Source organism: Vanessa atalanta, chromosome 17 (genome assembly GCF_905147765.1).
Source record: "Vanessa atalanta chromosome 17, ilVanAtal1.2, whole genome shotgun sequence".
Lineage (NCBI taxonomy): Eukaryota > Metazoa > Arthropoda > Insecta > Lepidoptera > Nymphalidae > Vanessa > Vanessa atalanta.
In genome coordinates, this window is record NC_061887.1 from 6355039 (window position 1) to 6372987 (window position 17949).

General features: G+C 30.9%; 6 protein-coding genes across 7 annotated transcripts in view; 3 read left to right on the plus strand and 3 right to left on the minus strand.

The window, feature by feature from the left end:
* Positions 1-2774, plus strand: part of LOC125070480 (allergen Tha p 1-like) — a 29609-nt gene extending 26835 nt beyond the window's left edge. Inside the window, exon 4 of the mRNA XM_047680371.1 lies at positions 2719-2774. Coding sequence (XP_047536327.1) covers positions 2719-2759 — 41 coding nt within the window. The 3' untranslated portion in view covers positions 2760-2774. The remainder of the gene's footprint in view (positions 1-2718) is intronic.
* LOC125070478 (allergen Tha p 1-like) lies at positions 156-2301 on the plus strand. Its single transcript, XM_047680368.1, has 2 exons — positions 156-222; positions 837-2301. Exon 2 carries the CDS (start codon positions 844-846, stop codon positions 1228-1230), a length of 387 nt encoding a protein of 128 aa, XP_047536324.1. The 5' UTR covers positions 156-222; positions 837-843; the 3' UTR covers positions 1231-2301.
* LOC125070484 (allergen Tha p 1-like) lies at positions 1513-2635 on the minus strand. 2 transcript variants are annotated; one of them, XM_047680374.1, is made up of 3 exons: positions 2542-2635; positions 2057-2243; positions 1513-1700 (listed from the first exon to the last, which is right to left on the minus strand). In XM_047680374.1, exons 2-3 carry the CDS (start codon positions 2235-2237, stop codon positions 1513-1515), a joined length of 369 nt encoding a protein of 122 aa, XP_047536330.1. In that variant the 5' UTR covers positions 2238-2243; positions 2542-2635. The 2 variants fall into 2 exon arrangements, with proteins under 2 accessions (XP_047536330.1, XP_047536331.1); XM_047680375.1 differs by lacking the exon at positions 2542-2635 and having other exon boundaries at positions 2057-2453.
* A 278-nt stretch (positions 2775-3052) lies between the features above and the next one.
* LOC125070474 (EF-hand domain-containing family member B-like) lies at positions 3053-4755 on the plus strand. The gene has a single exon (XM_047680365.1). It carries the CDS (start codon positions 3081-3083, stop codon positions 4671-4673), a length of 1593 nt encoding a protein of 530 aa, XP_047536321.1. The 5' UTR covers positions 3053-3080; the 3' UTR covers positions 4674-4755.
* On the minus strand, positions 4670-12296 carry LOC125070649. The gene is made up of 5 exons (XM_047680597.1): positions 12132-12296; positions 11350-11551; positions 9381-9565; positions 8745-8955; positions 4670-4968 (listed from the first exon to the last, which is right to left on the minus strand). Exons 1-5 carry the CDS (start codon positions 12279-12281, stop codon positions 4787-4789), a joined length of 930 nt encoding a protein of 309 aa, XP_047536553.1. The 5' UTR covers positions 12282-12296; the 3' UTR covers positions 4670-4786.
* Positions 12297-15346: 3050 nt separating this feature from the next.
* LOC125070488 (allergen Tha p 1-like) lies at positions 15347-16831 on the minus strand. Its single transcript, XM_047680381.1, has 2 exons — positions 16620-16831; positions 15347-16041 (listed from the first exon to the last, which is right to left on the minus strand). Exons 1-2 carry the CDS (start codon positions 16828-16830, stop codon positions 15893-15895), a joined length of 360 nt encoding a protein of 119 aa, XP_047536337.1. The 5' UTR covers position 16831; the 3' UTR covers positions 15347-15892.
* Positions 16832-17949: the final 1118 nt, after the last annotated feature.

A 17949-nucleotide genomic window follows, 5' to 3' on the forward strand; every position in this document is an offset into this window, starting at 1 on the left:
TTTACTCGTGATTGATGACCTATAGATTTTCTTCCGCGGGAAACTATTGTCTTATCAATTAATACCCAGTGATTCATAGAACCCTTCAATTGTTATGGTGTCAATAACGCAACGTTTAATAATACTTGAATCTGAATGGTATAAATATCCTTACCCAAGCGTTAAGTCTTCACAGTTGAATAAGATTCGATCAGTGAATCAACAAACAGGATCGAATTAAAGGTAGGAAAGCTTATCGATATTTTTTCTATTACATTTTTCTAAGTCATTAATAATTAGAATAATATGTTCAATAATTGCTTTTGGTTATTTAAGTAATAGTTTTTATCAATGATCTGTGTCATTGTAAGTATATTCTCGTTTGAAATAAGTATATTCTCCTTCAAAAATTTAAAAACTAACTCGGCACCAGCTTGCCGGAATATAGCATCGAACTGTCTGACAGCTTACTTTTATAGTCTGTAAGATGCCTGTATGAATGTAATAAGTGAGTAAGCCAAGTGAAATATTAGTACTCCTTAAATTTTAAAAGTGTCGTTTGCTCTTCGACCCCGGATAACAATAGCGCTATTATTCTTCTAACAATAAAACAATAGGCAATCATAGTAATTAAATTATTAGTACTCAGTTCTTTATAGTTAAAATATCATGAGTCGTTGTATACATTGGTTATATATATGGTGGAAAATTTAAATTCATTCATTAATAATTCAAAGTATTTTATAAAATATTCCACGTTTGTATGTAAACATGGAATAATGTGATATTTTATGCGAACTATTTGATTATATTGCGAAGTGATTGCAATATCCATATATATTTGTTATTTATTTCAGGTTAAATATGAAGGTCATTATTATTTTCGCATTGGCATCTTGCGTGGCAGTAGCTTGGGCTAAGCCACAGGGTACTTACACTGACAAATGGGACCAAATCAACATCGATGAAATTTTAGAATCTCAGCGCCTGTTAAAAGGTTATGTCGACTGCTTAGTTGACAGAGGCCGTTGTACATCTGACGCTAAAGCCCTTAAAGAAACTCTCCCTGATGCACTGGAACATGATTGTAAGAAATGTACCGAAAAGCAAAAGACTGGTGCCGACAAAGTTATTAGACATCTGGTAAACAGACGTCCCGATTTATGGAAAGAACTATCAGCCAAATATGATCCCAAGAACATCTATCAACAAAGATACAAGGACAAAATCGATTCCGTAAAGCAAGCTTAATGCGTTTCGGCTTACTCTGAAAATTCGTAAATGTACAGTTTTAATGTTATGTGTTATTTTGTAAAAATTTAAATATTTGTCAACATATACTTTGTACATTTGTGTAATTTAAATGTAAAATGAAGCTACTGTCATGGTTAATAAATCTCTATCAAAATTAAAAATCTTGGTACATTTATTTGTAATCATGAATTTGCAAATATAGTGAATTTAAACATACGTATAAATTGAATGTGAACATTTATAAAAAAAGTAAATGGCAAATTTACATAATAAATCATTTTAATCATTTCCTTCTATAAATATTTTGAAGTTCTCTCTATATTTCTTATTTTTGTCATACTTTTCAACAAGTTCCTCCCAAGCTTCAGGGTGCTTATCCATTATAGCTCTTATCACTGTTCGAATTAAACTTTTTTGTTTCGGAGTACATTTGCCACATGTCGTTTCAACCGCTTCTGGTATTGCTTCTGTAAAAACAAGTATGATACTGATAGCATATTTAATACCTTTATTAATTATTATATTTTAGTAGGATCGTGAGAAGTCGAGATAAATTATTTTAATAAAAATATGCTTGCAATCTATCCTAATATTTTTGAGTTGAAGGATTTGTTTGTTTGAATGTTCTATTTTGTGCGCTCAGAGCAGTTCATTTTAATACCACTTTGAAAAATCTTTCGATAAGCACTCCTTTTAATAAGGGACCATAATCAATATTATATCAATTCTAATCATTGTAAAATTTCCATTAAGAAAAACCAAGAACATTTTACATAACTATAACTAAGTCAATATTTGTAACCATTTAAATTCAATCGCTTACTTTTAAAGTCTTTTGCCTCCGGGGTGCAAGGTCCTTGATCGAGGAAGCACTTGGTGTAACCTATCAGTACCCTGTCGTTCTCTAATAGTGGCTGAATATCAAAATCATCATATCTCGAACTGTAGAAATCCGCTAAGACCAATGTGAGGATTGCGAAGTAACTAATGAGCTTGGTTAGCATTATTCACTACAATAAGAATATCACATAGTTATTAAAGTCTGAATAAACTAAATTAACCTTTTAATTCTTTTGGATTTGTTATTTTAATTTTTTTTTATTTATAGAGCACAGTTACGAAAAAAGTAGCTCTAAAGAAGGACTCTTACTACTTTAGCTCTTCGAAATATGAATTGACGGAAATGTCATATCCATTTTCACTACGACCTGATACTGAACTGCTCTCTATCCGAATTAAAATCAGTTGTGGAAATTGTAACAATTAAACACCACTACGAATCTTTGTATGGATTTCTGTATATATTACCTGAATTTCACGTATCGGCTTAAAATATTAGAATGACTAAAGAAAACATTGCAATCCGTCAAGTATTTATAAAGATGAAGGGACTATTATTAGATAAGTATACATCACATTCAACCGGCAATCTTTGAAATCATGCAAGCGTTTAGAGGTTGCACAACACACAAAAACAAATTATACGAAGAGCGTATGTAAATAATGTAGTAGATTGTAACTTTTGACTTATAAAGAGAAATGTATAATAACATTTTTGTGTGGATTTTTTGGAGTTATATGTTCCAATATGTAACCTTCTCTTTCTTAAAATCGGCTAAATAGTCTTTTTTTAATATATATATAAATACTTAAATTATTTTTTAAACCTACTGAAAGTTGAATAAATTGACTCTTTTACGAATTTTTAAATCCGTAAAAGAGTTTTAATTAATTTTACTAACAAGAAAAATAAAAAAATATTAAGAAATTTGACAAAATATGTCAAATCAATTTTTGGTAATATATTTGTTATTTATATTTTAGGTTTTTTTTTAGACTTTTTCGCTATGCCAATAGATTGCCGCAAGTCTACTTCTGGGGGAAAGGGTAATGTGGGTATGTACATTGAAAGAGATCGTAATATTTGTGCTGCTGGAATACCAACAGCTCAACCAAATGACTTCGTCGCAGACTGTTTACAACACTATTTATTGAAAGATGAGGCTGACGCTCTTATTAGCGATGCTATTATTCCCCCTAAGAAACCAAGACCAGCACCGCCATTACGATATCCAATACCACTCGATAAACGTTTTGCTGGACCATTTGGACAAGTTGCAGATCTAATAAATCCACCAATAAAAACAAAATTTCAAACTTTAGTAGATGATTTTAAAGATACTCCATATTCTTCTTATTGGAAAAAACCTCTTGGAAAAGTCAGCGATCCAGTGCCAATGTTACCAGAAGGATTTGATACATTAAATACAACGTTTGGTAAGAAAACTGAATTTCACGGCCGTTTGTATGATGTTATAATGCCTAAGGAGCCTATACATAGTGATAATATGCACAAATCAAAGGAATGTGGTGTTCAATCGACCCGTAATTATTGTGTTCCTGCCTATAACCCAGACTTGACATTTGGTCATAGAACCTTTGTCGATAAACGTGGTACATACGCAAGGTGTTGCGTTACTGATGACAGAATCTTACTCGGAAATAGCGGGAAAACGATTGTAAATACATTACAATCTAATTTTCAAGATATGACTCAACCGAGAATCGGCACAGTGTTAGCTCCTAATAATAATATTAGCAATTTGCCAAATGGTCATACGTTTGGAAAATTAAAAGCTCCTGACAACCTTATAGAGTGCTTGACGTTTTGCAAAATAAGTCCGGATGTACATTTCTACCGAAAATGCTTAGGTCATCTTAATTCTCTCCGAAAATACTTATCCAAACGCTTCCTTCCTACATTTTTTCGGGGATTTTATTTAAATCTAAAATACTTTGATACTTTAAAATGTGATTGGCTTGATAAGGAGGTTGTATATAATGCATGCGCTTTCAGATTAATTAGGTTTGATACGTCTTTAATCGAACCTTTGCTTTTTGTGTGGAAAGCATTTGACGGCTCTAAGATAAAATATAAGACATTTGTTCATGTGATTAATTATAAACAACCTTTACCTGACATTCCGAAAATGTCAGACATACCATTAGAATGTCTCGATTTTAACACTACGTATACTGATATGGTTAAACCTGGACAAGAGAAGGATGATAAATTAATGGCGGGTATACCATCAGGTCGTTATTTCGATTTGGATTATCCGATAACACCAGAAAATTGCTGTAGAGCTGATCGAACATGTTTGCCTCATGAATCAGATATGAAAGCTTGTCTAAATCCTAGTATTTTAACTTTATTCCATGTTAATCATAGAGATATGTATGCGAAACGTGAGCCAAATGATATTAGAAAAGTTTTCGAAGCTGCTGGTGAATCTTTACCAGAAGAAAAGTTCAATGCTGTTTGGGAAGACGCTAAAACTTACCACTCGCAGGGATGGGTTTGCTATGAAACGTTTCGACGAGCATTGGAAAACTATTCCATAAGTAATAATAACACGAATAAAAACAAACAAGATTGAGTATGAATAAGAAAATTATATTTATTGAAATATTTATTGGAAGTTAAATATTTTAGAAAATAAATGTTTTTGTATAAAATTATTCATAATTTTTATTGATTTGTCTTTTAAGTTTACGATTTAAGGAATTCTGCGAATGCTTCTTTATATTTCCCTTGTGGATCGTAATGAGCGACAAGCTCCTTCCAGATTTCAGGATGTTTGGTTTTCACTTCGTTAACCAACTGCCTTCCCATTTGCTTCTGCTTATCGGTACATTTTGCACAACGTGTTTCCAAAGCTTCTGGCAGTTTATCTGAGAACAATACATATAACAATCATTATTATGTTTAAAGTATGTACAACGTAAAATAAAAATAAATCTACGTTTTTTTCCCTAATGCATTAAACATAACATCACGCATACATTCCTTATACATTTATATGTATTAATGATTCTCTACAAGGAGATGGCAAGTTGTCAGCTTCGTGCATAGATACTACACCAAATGGAATATACTTTTCACTGTCGATACGTAGCCAATTGCAGAATTTAGATTGTTATATCTTTTTTGCTTGTAATTCCACATGTTTACTTAAAATTCAAACCTACACGCATAAATGTATAAGGAATGTAGTGAAGAGTTGGTAATATTCATCTAGACGGGACTGCATAAAATCTTATCACAAGTTAGACACTTGGTGGTAGGGCTTTGTGCAAGCCCGTCTGGGTAGGTACCACCCACTCATCAGATATTCTACCGCCAAATAACAGTACTCTGTATTGTTGTGTTCCGGTTGGAAGGGTGAGTGGGCCAGTGTAATCACTGGCACAAGGGACATAACGTCTTAATGCCCAAGGTTGGTGGCGCATAGGTGATGTAAGGAATGGTTAATATTTCTTACAGCGCCATTGTATATGGGCGGTGTTGACCACTTAACATCAGGTGGCCCATATGCTCGTCCACCAACCAATGCCATAAAAAAAAAAAAAACCATAAAAAAGTGGTTAGTAAAGATTAATGAAACACTAATAGTACATAAAAATCAAAATGGTTCCATGGTGAGAACACGCGAACATGGTGATTCCATTAACTCTCAATAGAGCTGCGCGGTGGAATAAGCTTCAAACTTTCGCGTCAGAGGGAGATTCTTAGTTGAGCCTTTACTTTACCTAGATGCCCATATGTACTGATTAAGTGTATTGTGTTTGTATTGATTATGTGTGCAACAAAATATTTGCCGTGGCGATATTTAAATTCAACAAGTAAACATATTATACACAGGTTTATACACACAATCACTTGCAAATCAATTAACTTATATTTTTGTCGCGATTCTATTGAAAATTAATGATAGTTATACAATAGTAATTAATAATAGTAATTAATGTAGTTTCTATTTATATCTTAGAAGTTGATCAACAACAATATCATGTTGATGCTGACAGTGCATTTTTGATACATCTTTAATTCTCTCAAAATTGACAATAGTATGAAATGTATTGTGTAATATGTACACAGTATGTATCTACTGAAATATTATCTGAAATTAAAACAGGCCTTAATGATCACGACAGTTTATTTGGGGTTATTTGTCCTATTTTTAAAACAAACGACGACCTTGACGACCTCCGTGGTCGAGTAGTGTGTACACCGGTTTTCGTGGGTACGCTTCCGAGGTCCCGGGTTCGATTCCCGACCGAATCGATGGAAAAAGTTCATTATTTTGCTATGTTGGGTGTTTGTGGTACCGTCGTTACTTCTGATTTCCATAACACAAGTGCTTTAGCTACTAACATTGGGATCAGAGTAATGTATGTGATGTTGTCCAATATTTATTTATATAATATAGTTATGGTATCATTTACATATACATATATTAATTTTAATTTGTGTCTTACAATTATTATTAATACCAGTGATTGATATGACCGGTAATTTTCTTCTGTAGACATAATTGGTTTCCGTCGACAGTATTAAATTATATCTTATACCTAACATATTATGTATTTATATCCTAAAGTATATAGGACGATATTATACCTAAACTAAGGCTGCAATTATATTATTATAGTACGGCCAGAGTGTTGGCCAGTCGTCAGGAGTTATACGTTTGATTTTTTATAAGGGCAAAGGGAAGTCACTTTAGTTATTTTAGATTTTAAAGGTTAACTTATATCGCTTAAGCTATCTGATACTTAACTAGTAATCCAATTTTCGAGATTATACTTTATATTCATAATATATATAATAGATCTCATTTTATTAAACTGTTTAAAAAAACACATAACGTATTAAAAAAACAATACATCAAAAGTAAGTGAAAATAAACCTGACGTTTATAGTTTTTTGTGCTAATTATATTTTGTTAAACACAAAAAAGTGTAAAAACGTTTGCATATTCTTTATACAGCAAAATGGCTTCAGCAATTGCTAGTAAGAGTAGTGGCGGTAAAGGTAATTTAGGAATGTTTATTGAACGCGATACTAAGATTTGTGCCGCAGGTTTGCCAGCGCCATTAGACCAAAGTGTCGAAGATAATTTAAAAAGTTATACTTTACAAGATACGGTTGACGCACTTATAGGAGACGCCATAATACCTTTACCTACATTTGTACATAAGTCACCGACAAGAAAGTGCAAAATACAAGATATGAGAAACGCCGGTATATTTAGCGAAGGAGCAAAACTTATTAATCCACCGGTTAAAACGAAATTTCAAACTTTAGAAGAAGATTTCAAAAATACAGCTTATAATTCCTATTGGAATAAACAAGTTGGTAAGATACGAGACCCCGTACCTTTCCTCCCCAAAGGATTTAAAATATATGAGACAACACTTGGTAAAAAAACTCAGTTTTCACACAATTTATATGAAGTTATTGCGCCAGTGGATGCAGTACCGGATAGTACAACAGTTTCTAAAAAACCTGGTTATCAAACTACTCGTAACTATTGCTCGTTCAACCCTAATGCAACTTTTGGAAAAAAAACTGTTTCAGATATTTCAGTAAAACACTGTCTAGCTTATAATAATTTGATCTTAGGAAATGGTTTAAAAACACCGATCAGCGAAAAACAAGCTTACTTTCAAGATACTACAATTCCTAAACTTGGAGTCGCACTAACACCAAATAAAAATATTGATTGCGTACCAGAAGGATTTGCTTTTGGAAAAGTTGAATCTTATTTAAATGATCTACCTGAATTTTTAAGAACTTGTGAAATGAACTCTTATAAAGAATTATTATTGAAGTGTCTGGGGTACTTAAACAGTTTACGTAATAGTTTATCTAAGCGCTTCGATGGGCCATTTTTTAAAACTTTTTACCTTAATTTAAAATATTTAGACGAATCCAAAAATGGTTGGATGGAAAAACAAGTAATTTACGATCAATGTAAAATTAGATACATAAGATGTAATCCCTCTTTGATTGAGCCACTTTTACAAATTTGGAATGGATTTGATGGAACTCGAATTGAATATAAAATATTCATTCAAGTTATTAACTTTAGGGAACCACTCCCTGGCCTCCCGAAGATACATGATTCATCGGAAAGGCTTATTGATTTTACCACAACTTATAGTGAACTAGGAAAATATGATAAAGCAATGCCCGAAAAACAATACAGGGCTGGAGTTCCATCAGGAAGATACTTTGACAAGGATTATCCGATAACACCAGCTGGTTTTTGTAAAGCCGATAGATTTTATCTTCCAGAAGAATCAGATATGAAGGCTTGTTTAATTCCAAGTATTTTTACATTATTAGGAATTAGTCATCGTGACATGTATGCTAAACGGGATTCTACTTCAGTAAGAAAAATACTAGAAAATGCTGGCGAAAAATTTGATGATGAAAATTTTAATGAAATTTGGAAAATGGCACAAAAACGTCATTCTCAAGGATGGGTTTGTTTGGAAACATTTCGTCAATCGTTAAAGGAATATGAAAAAAAAATCAAGAATATAAAATAAGTTATACTTAAGTTTAATTGGTAAAAATACACGTGTCCTTATATAATTTAGTTATGGTCTATAAATAACTTAAAGATATTTCGTAAATAAAATGTTCTATATATTCTTACCTTTAAGTTTTTTGACTTCCGGAGTACATGGTCCTTTATTTACTAGACACTTAGAATATGAAGTTATAAGTCTGTCATTGCCCAAAACTTCAGTGAGGTCAATTTCATCGTTAGGGTATTTATCTTCCGCTAAGACATAGGCGGTAAAGCATAAAAGCAAAATTATAAACTTCATATTTGCATAAAGGTAACACTGTTCCTTACGCATGCGTTACAATCAATACGATTAGAACTAGATCGATCCTGCTTATATATTACTGTAATTTATAGTAATTCTCGGAAAGGCAAGCAGAATGCATATATGTGTTAATTATTGGTCCTGCCAATATGTCCTTGTCACTACGGCATAGCATTACAACAATAAAATTACTATTCAAGATTATATTGATCAATTATCCTCAAGCTCTAGGAATATTACATTTGTTTTTGCTTTTATACAAGATTATTTTTGGATCGAAACTTAAAAATGAATACAATTATTGAGCATATAATGCAAAAACAGTTAGATGAACATGTATTAGGCTATAGCAAACTGTTCTTTAAAGGCGCTCTCTGGCCTATTTTTGATTTTAAATGCAATTATTTGAAACTTCCAAATACTTTCTTAATATACAATAGTTAAATTATTTATTTCTAATTTCCCGTTACTAAAAAACCATAAAGCGCCTCCCTATTTGCTTGAGTAGGATCATATTTGTCGAGAAGTTCAAGGAATCGGGGTTCACTCTTAGCTCTAATTCCGAGGAGCATCTTGCGAACGACCGCCTTTTGTTGGGGAGAACAACGGCCGCATGCTGTTGTCAATGTTTCTGGTAATACTCCTGAAAATATAAAAAACAAGGAGGATAATTTAATTTGAATAGGTTAAAAATAATATAGAAAGGTGATTGATAAAATTAAAGAATAGATTTAACAAAAAGACGTGTTGCCTTCTTTCAATATCGTACTTCATCTTATCAAACATAGCGGACAGTGTAATTTCTTTGAGCACACATTGACAAAAAATAAGTGAGGAGTTTTTTTTTTTCGTAATGGCCAACTGCAAAAACTACTAGACCAATATACGTGTATACGTAAATATTGGACAACATCACATACATTACTCTGATCCCAATGTAAGTAGCTAAAGCACTTGTGTTATGGAAAATCAGAAGTAACGACGGTACCACAAATACCCAGACCCAAGACAACATAGAAAATTAATGGAATTTTTCTACATCGACTCGGCCGGGAATCGAACCCGGGACCTCAGAGTAGCGTACCCATGAAAACCGGTGTACACACTACTCGACCACGGAGGTCGTCAAAAAATACCACATCACCAATAATACTATTGGTGATGTGGTATTTCGGAGAAAGTTTAAGTAAAACATTTTAGTTTTACCCTTTTTATATCGTGACAAGCGTGAATATCACGTGCTTGTCTCACTTTTAATATTAATTTAGTCGTATTAAATGCAATACTTTTTGGATTTAAGGGTAACTTTCTTATTGAAAATGGAGTATATATATTACGTATTAGGTGTCAAAAGTTTTGACTATGGCTTACAGAAATACTGAAGGCGAATGGCTGATTTCCTACAAAATTTGTTGTAGACAGCTTGAAAATAGACCTTCGTGTACCTAGTTATACAGAACCTACAGGATATCATTTACGTTCCAACATGAACTAACTTTATAACTATAATAATCGCTTGTTTCGTATTAAATTCGCCCACTTTTAGTTCTATTCACATGCTTAAGAATTTGATCAATTAAAGTTTTATTTGTTAGCTTAGATTATTGCCTTTTTTAACAGCGGATTTAAGTTAGTTTTATTGAATATTTAATATTGCCAGTTGAATAAAATGTTCGCACAGATATTTCAACGTCGCTCGGGTATTGTTATATGAAACATACAGTCATTATTTAATTTTATTTACGTCCGGTTAATAATCAATTTACATTTTATTTTGTGCGTAGTAATAAGGGCATAATCGCGACGGATAGATCTATTATCTAAATCTATTATATTTTCTCTTTTGTTTTTGAACAAGTAAAGGCGTATATTTTTTAAATGTCGATCTTAATGTTAGACATAAGAACTTTTTGTAAAACATTTATACAACGCGTCGAAGTTTTTTAAATGTTAGTAAACAGTAATAGCTGTAGTTTATTATATTTAAGTATATATTATACATTGTACAAAATATTTTTATATTTAATATTTTGTACTCAATTAATACAACGTTTGAAACTATAAACTAACTTCATTATATAATCCTATTATACACTTTACGTCTTTTACTTGTTTTTATATATATTATATACTAAAATTACTTTAATAATTAAAATTTATTGATTGTTTTTGGCACTACTCTACTGTCCGTATTGAAAATGGTTTGCTTTCAAAAAACGATTTATTTTTTATTATAACTTAGCCAGTCATCATTAGCATTCCATTTTTAATATTTGTAAATATAAACAGAAAACTTTAAGTTATACGGCTATAAGTAATAAAAACTAAATTATTTATAAATGACAACAATTTACGATGCAAAACGCAGAGATCCAAACCGATAAATAAGGAAAAATGTATACCTACTCCGGATGTATTGATACTAACGTTTGAAGTTCTTGCCATCCTTGGTACAAGGACCTTTTTCCATTACGCACTTGTAATAAGCGAGCAGGATTCTCTCGTTTTGTATGATGGAGTCAGCATTAAAGTTGTCGTAACGATTCACGAACTGTTGGTATTGCTGTGCCATGCAGGATGCCACCACCGTTAGCGCACATAAACAAAGCAGCCAGTACTTCATGTTTCCCTGGTACAAAGAACTGTTATTTAACATTTTTTTTATATTATTTTTACTTTAAGAGTAGAGAGTAGTACCTATCTACTAATCAATAAAAAAAATACCTTTAATGTTTGTAATAATTTTTATATCGATGATTATTAATATAAGCTATATTATTATATAATGATTTGTATTAAATTAATAAGAAATATTAAAAATAGATCAATTAAAACGTTTTAACGATTATAAATTATTAATAAAAAACAAGTTATTATTACAATTATACCAACTAATAATTTTATACAAGATATGTTTAAAAAAAACGATATCTATATTGTAAAACATCCAGGAACAATTAAAATTGTTAAGACATACCAAAGGGTAATAAATACGCAACAATAAAAAAAATCTTGATAGAACTACATCGTTATACATGACACAACAAATTACAATAACATAAGCAACGGTATGTGATTAAAATACAGTTTTAGATGGAACGTTTTAAATACAAAGAACATCACAATAATGACCCGGTTAATGTTCAGCGCTTTCGTATTGGCGAAATACTTTCTAAGTAAAAATAGTCAAATCAAATTGTAGTACTCACTGTTCGATGAAAGTAAGAAAGTTGGTAAGTCCTTCGGTTGCGGCGGCCAGAGTCGGTGTGGCTCGTGACGAGTGGGGTGCTAACATTTCTCCAAACCAGTCCCAGGCCGAGGAAGAGGTCGATGTAACGGAACGCATACAAAATATACATTGCCCGGAATCGAAGAAAGTAACGAGCGGAAGGGCGAAACGTTAAACTGAATCAACAAAAAGTAGTGTTATTCGTTGCGCTCGCGACTACTTTATCCTTGTATTTTGGTGTTTTATTATATATAATTCCAGTCGTTGGTTTGTAAAACGTTGCAATTGTTTTTTGAAGCTAATTCCATCAAACCGACTGTGAAGATGTTTTAACTCTTTTATTACTGGTAACAATAAAATCTCTCGTATACTAAACATATTTTTTTGTTCAAAATAATTATTAAAAAGTAATGTTTAAAGTATAACTCTTTAGGTATTTCTTTTTGGTAGCAATTTTAATTATTCTTCTATGTAGGTTAAGTCTTGTATCTACGAATAGATAAAGAAGAGATGTCCTTGTAACATACATTTTGAAGTTGCTCTGCTATAAGATATATATCCGATGTTAAACTGGTTTTCAATGTCATTACCCCCAAAATAAAATTCAACGTTTTGTAGTTATACCTTTTTTAAAACAAATATCAAGATGGTGGAAGTTTATAACAGTATACGTTTTTTTTTTTGCGTTACTTTGTCTTATTTGATCTTTAGAATTGTCAGTAACAAATGAATCTTATTTTATCTTCGCTTTAACTGAATTAAAAATCTGCATGTTTAATCGTCTCTTTTAATGGATATATCGTTATATTCTTTTCATCGTTTTGTTTTCGCAATCAAACTTTTATTTTAAATATTTTTATATTGGTTTCACGTAAGGTCTGGGTTTGTCACGAGTGTTTGAAGCGTATAAGTAAACAATTTATTTAAATATTTCCTGCGCTTGAGTCAAGCAAGAAGATCTGATCCGTTCTAAGAAAATATGTTAATGGTAAAATTCTTGAAACCTTGCAATTGCTCTGTAAACGTGAAAGGAAGTAAAAAAAAAATTATAACCTTTTTTCGAAAAATAATAACAAACTTCGTACACTTCATAAAGCCTTTGAAAGAAAATGAAACTAGGTTGAATGGAATTGTTTCGAATAATTATAAAGTATAAACAATACAAATAGTTATATAAATTTATTTATTCTCAAAGAAGACATGACAAATTACTTCTATGTAAATAATGCAAGAACGTAAATATACAAAATATATGAATGATTACGATTATGTAATCGTACGCCAGTCAACACAAAATGCAAGTAGCTGTCATTCTAACGCATTAATTTAAATAAATATTTCTGTCTTCAGATTTGAAATAATTTAAAACTTGCTCAGAAGTTTAGTTTGAAATAAGTTAAAAGAGCAAGCGCTTTTATTTTCAAATGGTATTTTTTAAAAAACTGCGCCCTTTCGTTGATGTTCTGCTGCCATAATTTAGTCAACGTAAAAGGATTGTACTTGATTTTCTACAATAGTAGTTCTTTAATACTGCGTTGTTGTCAAGAGGAAAGACAGGTTTGTTTAATAATTTATTTGTTCCCATTATGTATTAACTTTACTTAGCCAATTAGCACAAACTTTCACATAGACTTATAGTTTCTAGATTGCTACTTAGTAGCCGCGAACATTTGTATCTTGTTGCATGTTTGTATTGTCCATGCTTGTTTTATATTTTATATGATACGAGCTGTTGCCGTGGCTTTGCTTTCGTGGGAATTGATTATATTACAGGCAAATCTAAAATGTTACGTTAATTTAAGACCTCTTTGTATACCTCTATTTGTGTACCGCTTAGTGGGTGTCTACTCAATATAACGATCCTACTCACCAAATCTCATAGCCCTAACTTTAGCAGTTTTTGCTCGGCGATGATGAATCAGTCAGTCAGGACATGTTATTTTTTATATATAAATTGTTAAGTTACACACAAACTATGAAAAGACAAAAATAAAACTCTAAAAACTTTCCTTTCCCTTTTAAGCTATGTTACCCAACCGTTTTGAAATGAATCTTCTTTAGAATCGTTTTTATGTAAAATTTGATTAAACGAAAATGCGAGACGATAAAGCGAAAGAGTTATAAGTTTAACTTCTACTATATGTGTGATATAATCTAGTATATTTGCATTTTTTTCAAAAAAAAATTTATCACTATCAATATATGATTTCATGAATATGTCACATAAATGATATACTTTCTTGAGGACTGTAATATGAAAACATATATATAATACGACCAAATATAATTGTGTTTATCTACGGCTTCGTTAGCAAAGCTTTTTGTTTAACGGAGTATTCATTCCAAATTAAGAAGATTTATAAAAGATATTTTACATTATCATCAACCATAACATAAAAAATATTGTTTGGTTATATACCACGAAAACATCAATATTTCCTTATTCTTTGTTATCAATTTTACCCTACAATTCTGCCCTACCACCATGTTAAGCAAATGTATCAACGAATCTCTCTGCAGCGCTATCATACTTTTGCAAAAACTTTTAAGACACTATTTATCTATCTATCCACTAATCCACTATTGCACCCAATTCATCCAAGCCTTACTTAATCCATTCGTCTCCTCTATCAATACCGTCATTCATATTTTACAAAAAAGGTTATGTTAAGAATTATTCATTATTAACACGGCCTTTTGTACATTTTACAAATACAAATACATCTGTTATATCCACCCAACAATTATCTATCCATCTATTCACTCGTTTGTATGAATTTTATACCCAGTGACCCGACCACTTGACAACCCAATTACCTAAAAGTGCTTTGGCATATCTTTAATTGATTATTTTGTAATATTTTGTACAAAATTGCTTAATATATAAACAATTTATCATTGATGTAAATATATATATAAATGTAATAATTAAAGAGACCAAGACAAAGAGATGAGCCACATGTTAATAATGGACTATCCATTACCTTATTTGTAATTGATGTGTTTCATTTGTTTCATGTGATTTTTAGTCAGATTCTAGTATGACTTTGTAAATTATATAAATAGTAATTTAAAAAGCCTTTCAGTATTACGAGAGCAAATCATTCAATGTGTGTAATTTTAAACAAAATACTATAAGTCGACGTAGCTGATTAATATAATATAAATATTTATTATATAAAAAAATATACAAAATAACAAAACATAATATTGGTTAACTTTATTTTTTTTCTAACACTTGGCACTTTCATGAAAACATTGTTACAGGTTCAATCGATTCTAAATTATATATTATAATTATTTTAAACAGAATACAAATCGAATACTTAATATAATATTTTGTACATTAAGGTGAATTTACAATTATTATTTTTCATGACCATCAAGGGAAAATATATTTCTGTTATATGGTATGAACCAACATCAATAACCCTTACTTTGGTAATTAGAATAGAAACAATGAACACATGTTGGTTGTTTTATATAACAAATGCATTATGCCGAATATCTTTGATTTTTATAGTATTTAAATGAATTCCTAAATGATTATCACCTGAAAAGGTGGCAGTATTTTCCGGCCAAATTCAAAAATAGTATTAGTAATCTGAAGACGTTCTAAGACAAGTATATATATTTAATTCATTTTGAAAATGGTAAACTGTGATTTAAGTTTTACATAAAAATGTACTCTTCCCCTTTAACAACCTTTAAGAATTATAGAACCGTTTTAGACTACTCAAATTATTTCGCCGACGACGAATATTTTAACGCTAAAGCGTTGAAGTATTCTGGATGTTTTTCACTGAGAACTTTTGATATGTGATCATACTTCTGCTTCTGTTTTGGAGTACACTGACCACATTTAGTTTTTATCAAGTATGGTATAGTATCTGAAACAATACATAAAATTATAACAATAAAATAATTGGCATCGACGTTCCCGAAATTGATTTTAGCAATTTATTATTATTAAAAATTTATAACTAGTTTCTTATCAGGCGCAAGATAATAAAATCGTAATATGCAAAACAAAATGTAATCGATTTACAGATATTTAAATGATCATATATATAATAATCGAGATAATATATAATCCAGAAACGGTTTAAGACAACGCTGTCACCATAGCTCTTTCGCGTTTTAGGGGTTGGGCGTCAGGATTTAGACATAAAAAGCAAATTTCTTGATTCATACCAAATTTCATCAAATGCGATTCAGTGGTTTGACCGTAGAATATTAACAAACATCATATTAACATGGATCATTTTTATCCCGTATGTAAAAAGGTACCACTAGCAAAAGTCCCACTGCCGGCTAAATGTCTACTCTTTTCCGGCATCAGTCATTTTGCATTGAAATCGATTACAAGATGAATTCTAAATAAAAATAAAGCATATAAAAGATAAACTCTTCCCGATTTGAAATGCAATATTTTCAGTAGTAGATATAAATAGTTTTTTATTAGTACCTCTTAATCCCTGCATCTCTCCACAAGGCTTCTGGTCCATGAGGCATGCGAACGCTGCTTTACTCTTTTCCTCATTGCTCAATAACTTTTCTATATCCAAATCTTCAAAACTGATCTGGTTGCCGAGCGCAACTGCTAGCACCGTAAATAATAAAATAATCACACGCATCATGAACGTCTGTAAAAAACCGATAAAAAATAAATTAACCATCGCGTATAATACAATTTTATGAACATGATATTCAAAAGATAAAATTCAATCGCATTATTGAACGAAAATAATGAGACAATTAATCGTTAAATACTTCTCAAGTTTTAGTGAAAGATAAACTAGTATTTCAATAAACAAAGAACTAGAGACAGAATAAGATTAAAGTTATAAAAATATACATTAAAAGACTTTTAAATTTGCCGAAATTTGATAAAATAATATTAGAATTAGAATTAGTTATCTTGATATTTATATTCCATTGACAAAAATCATAGAACATTAAATAAAGAAATTAAAATGGTCTACTCGCCACGAATAAGAAGAGTGAATAACTTGGAAGGTTCAAGAGATGATCGCTTATAAATAGTAATTATGATATCAAACAGGAGATAATTATGGAAACTTTTAAACACTTCATTGTTTGCAGGCTTTAGTGTTTCCTTAAGTGTCGTAAGTAGTAAATTGAAAAATAATCAACTAATGCATGCAACAGTTGCTCTATCATCTATAATATCTGCAAATAATAAAAAGTAAAATCATTTTCTGTCTGTATTTCCGCTTATTTCTTTTAAACCACTTAACGTATTTTTAAACGATTTTCATGAATAGAGAGAACGCTAAACCAGGGATGTATATATATAATTTATAAGCATTTTATACAAAATGGCTGGACCATGATGGTGTTTTATAAAATAAAAAATGTTTTCTGCGTACCTTTACATGACTAACACTTGCTATGTATGTAGGCTGATATTAGTAAGTTGTGGGTCTTAAAAAAGCCTGCTGAAAGATCTGTACGGGTATGTGTCTGTCTCATAAGGGCTACTCATAATAGTTTTTTTTATTTTTATTACAAATCAGTAAAAAACTATATATATAATTTATTTGCGAGGCGACTTTCTCCAACTACTCATTCATCCTTCAGATAAATATGATGGGCATTTACGTTAGACTAAAATCATTAGAATGAATACTTTAGGAGATATTCGTTTTCAAATTGAGAAACGTATTCACTGTTAAACGGATCAGATAGCTGCCAGTAACGATAAAATTTTGACCTTGCCATTTATAATTATACAAATTATTATAAACCACGGACAAATTTTGCTCTCCATTTTG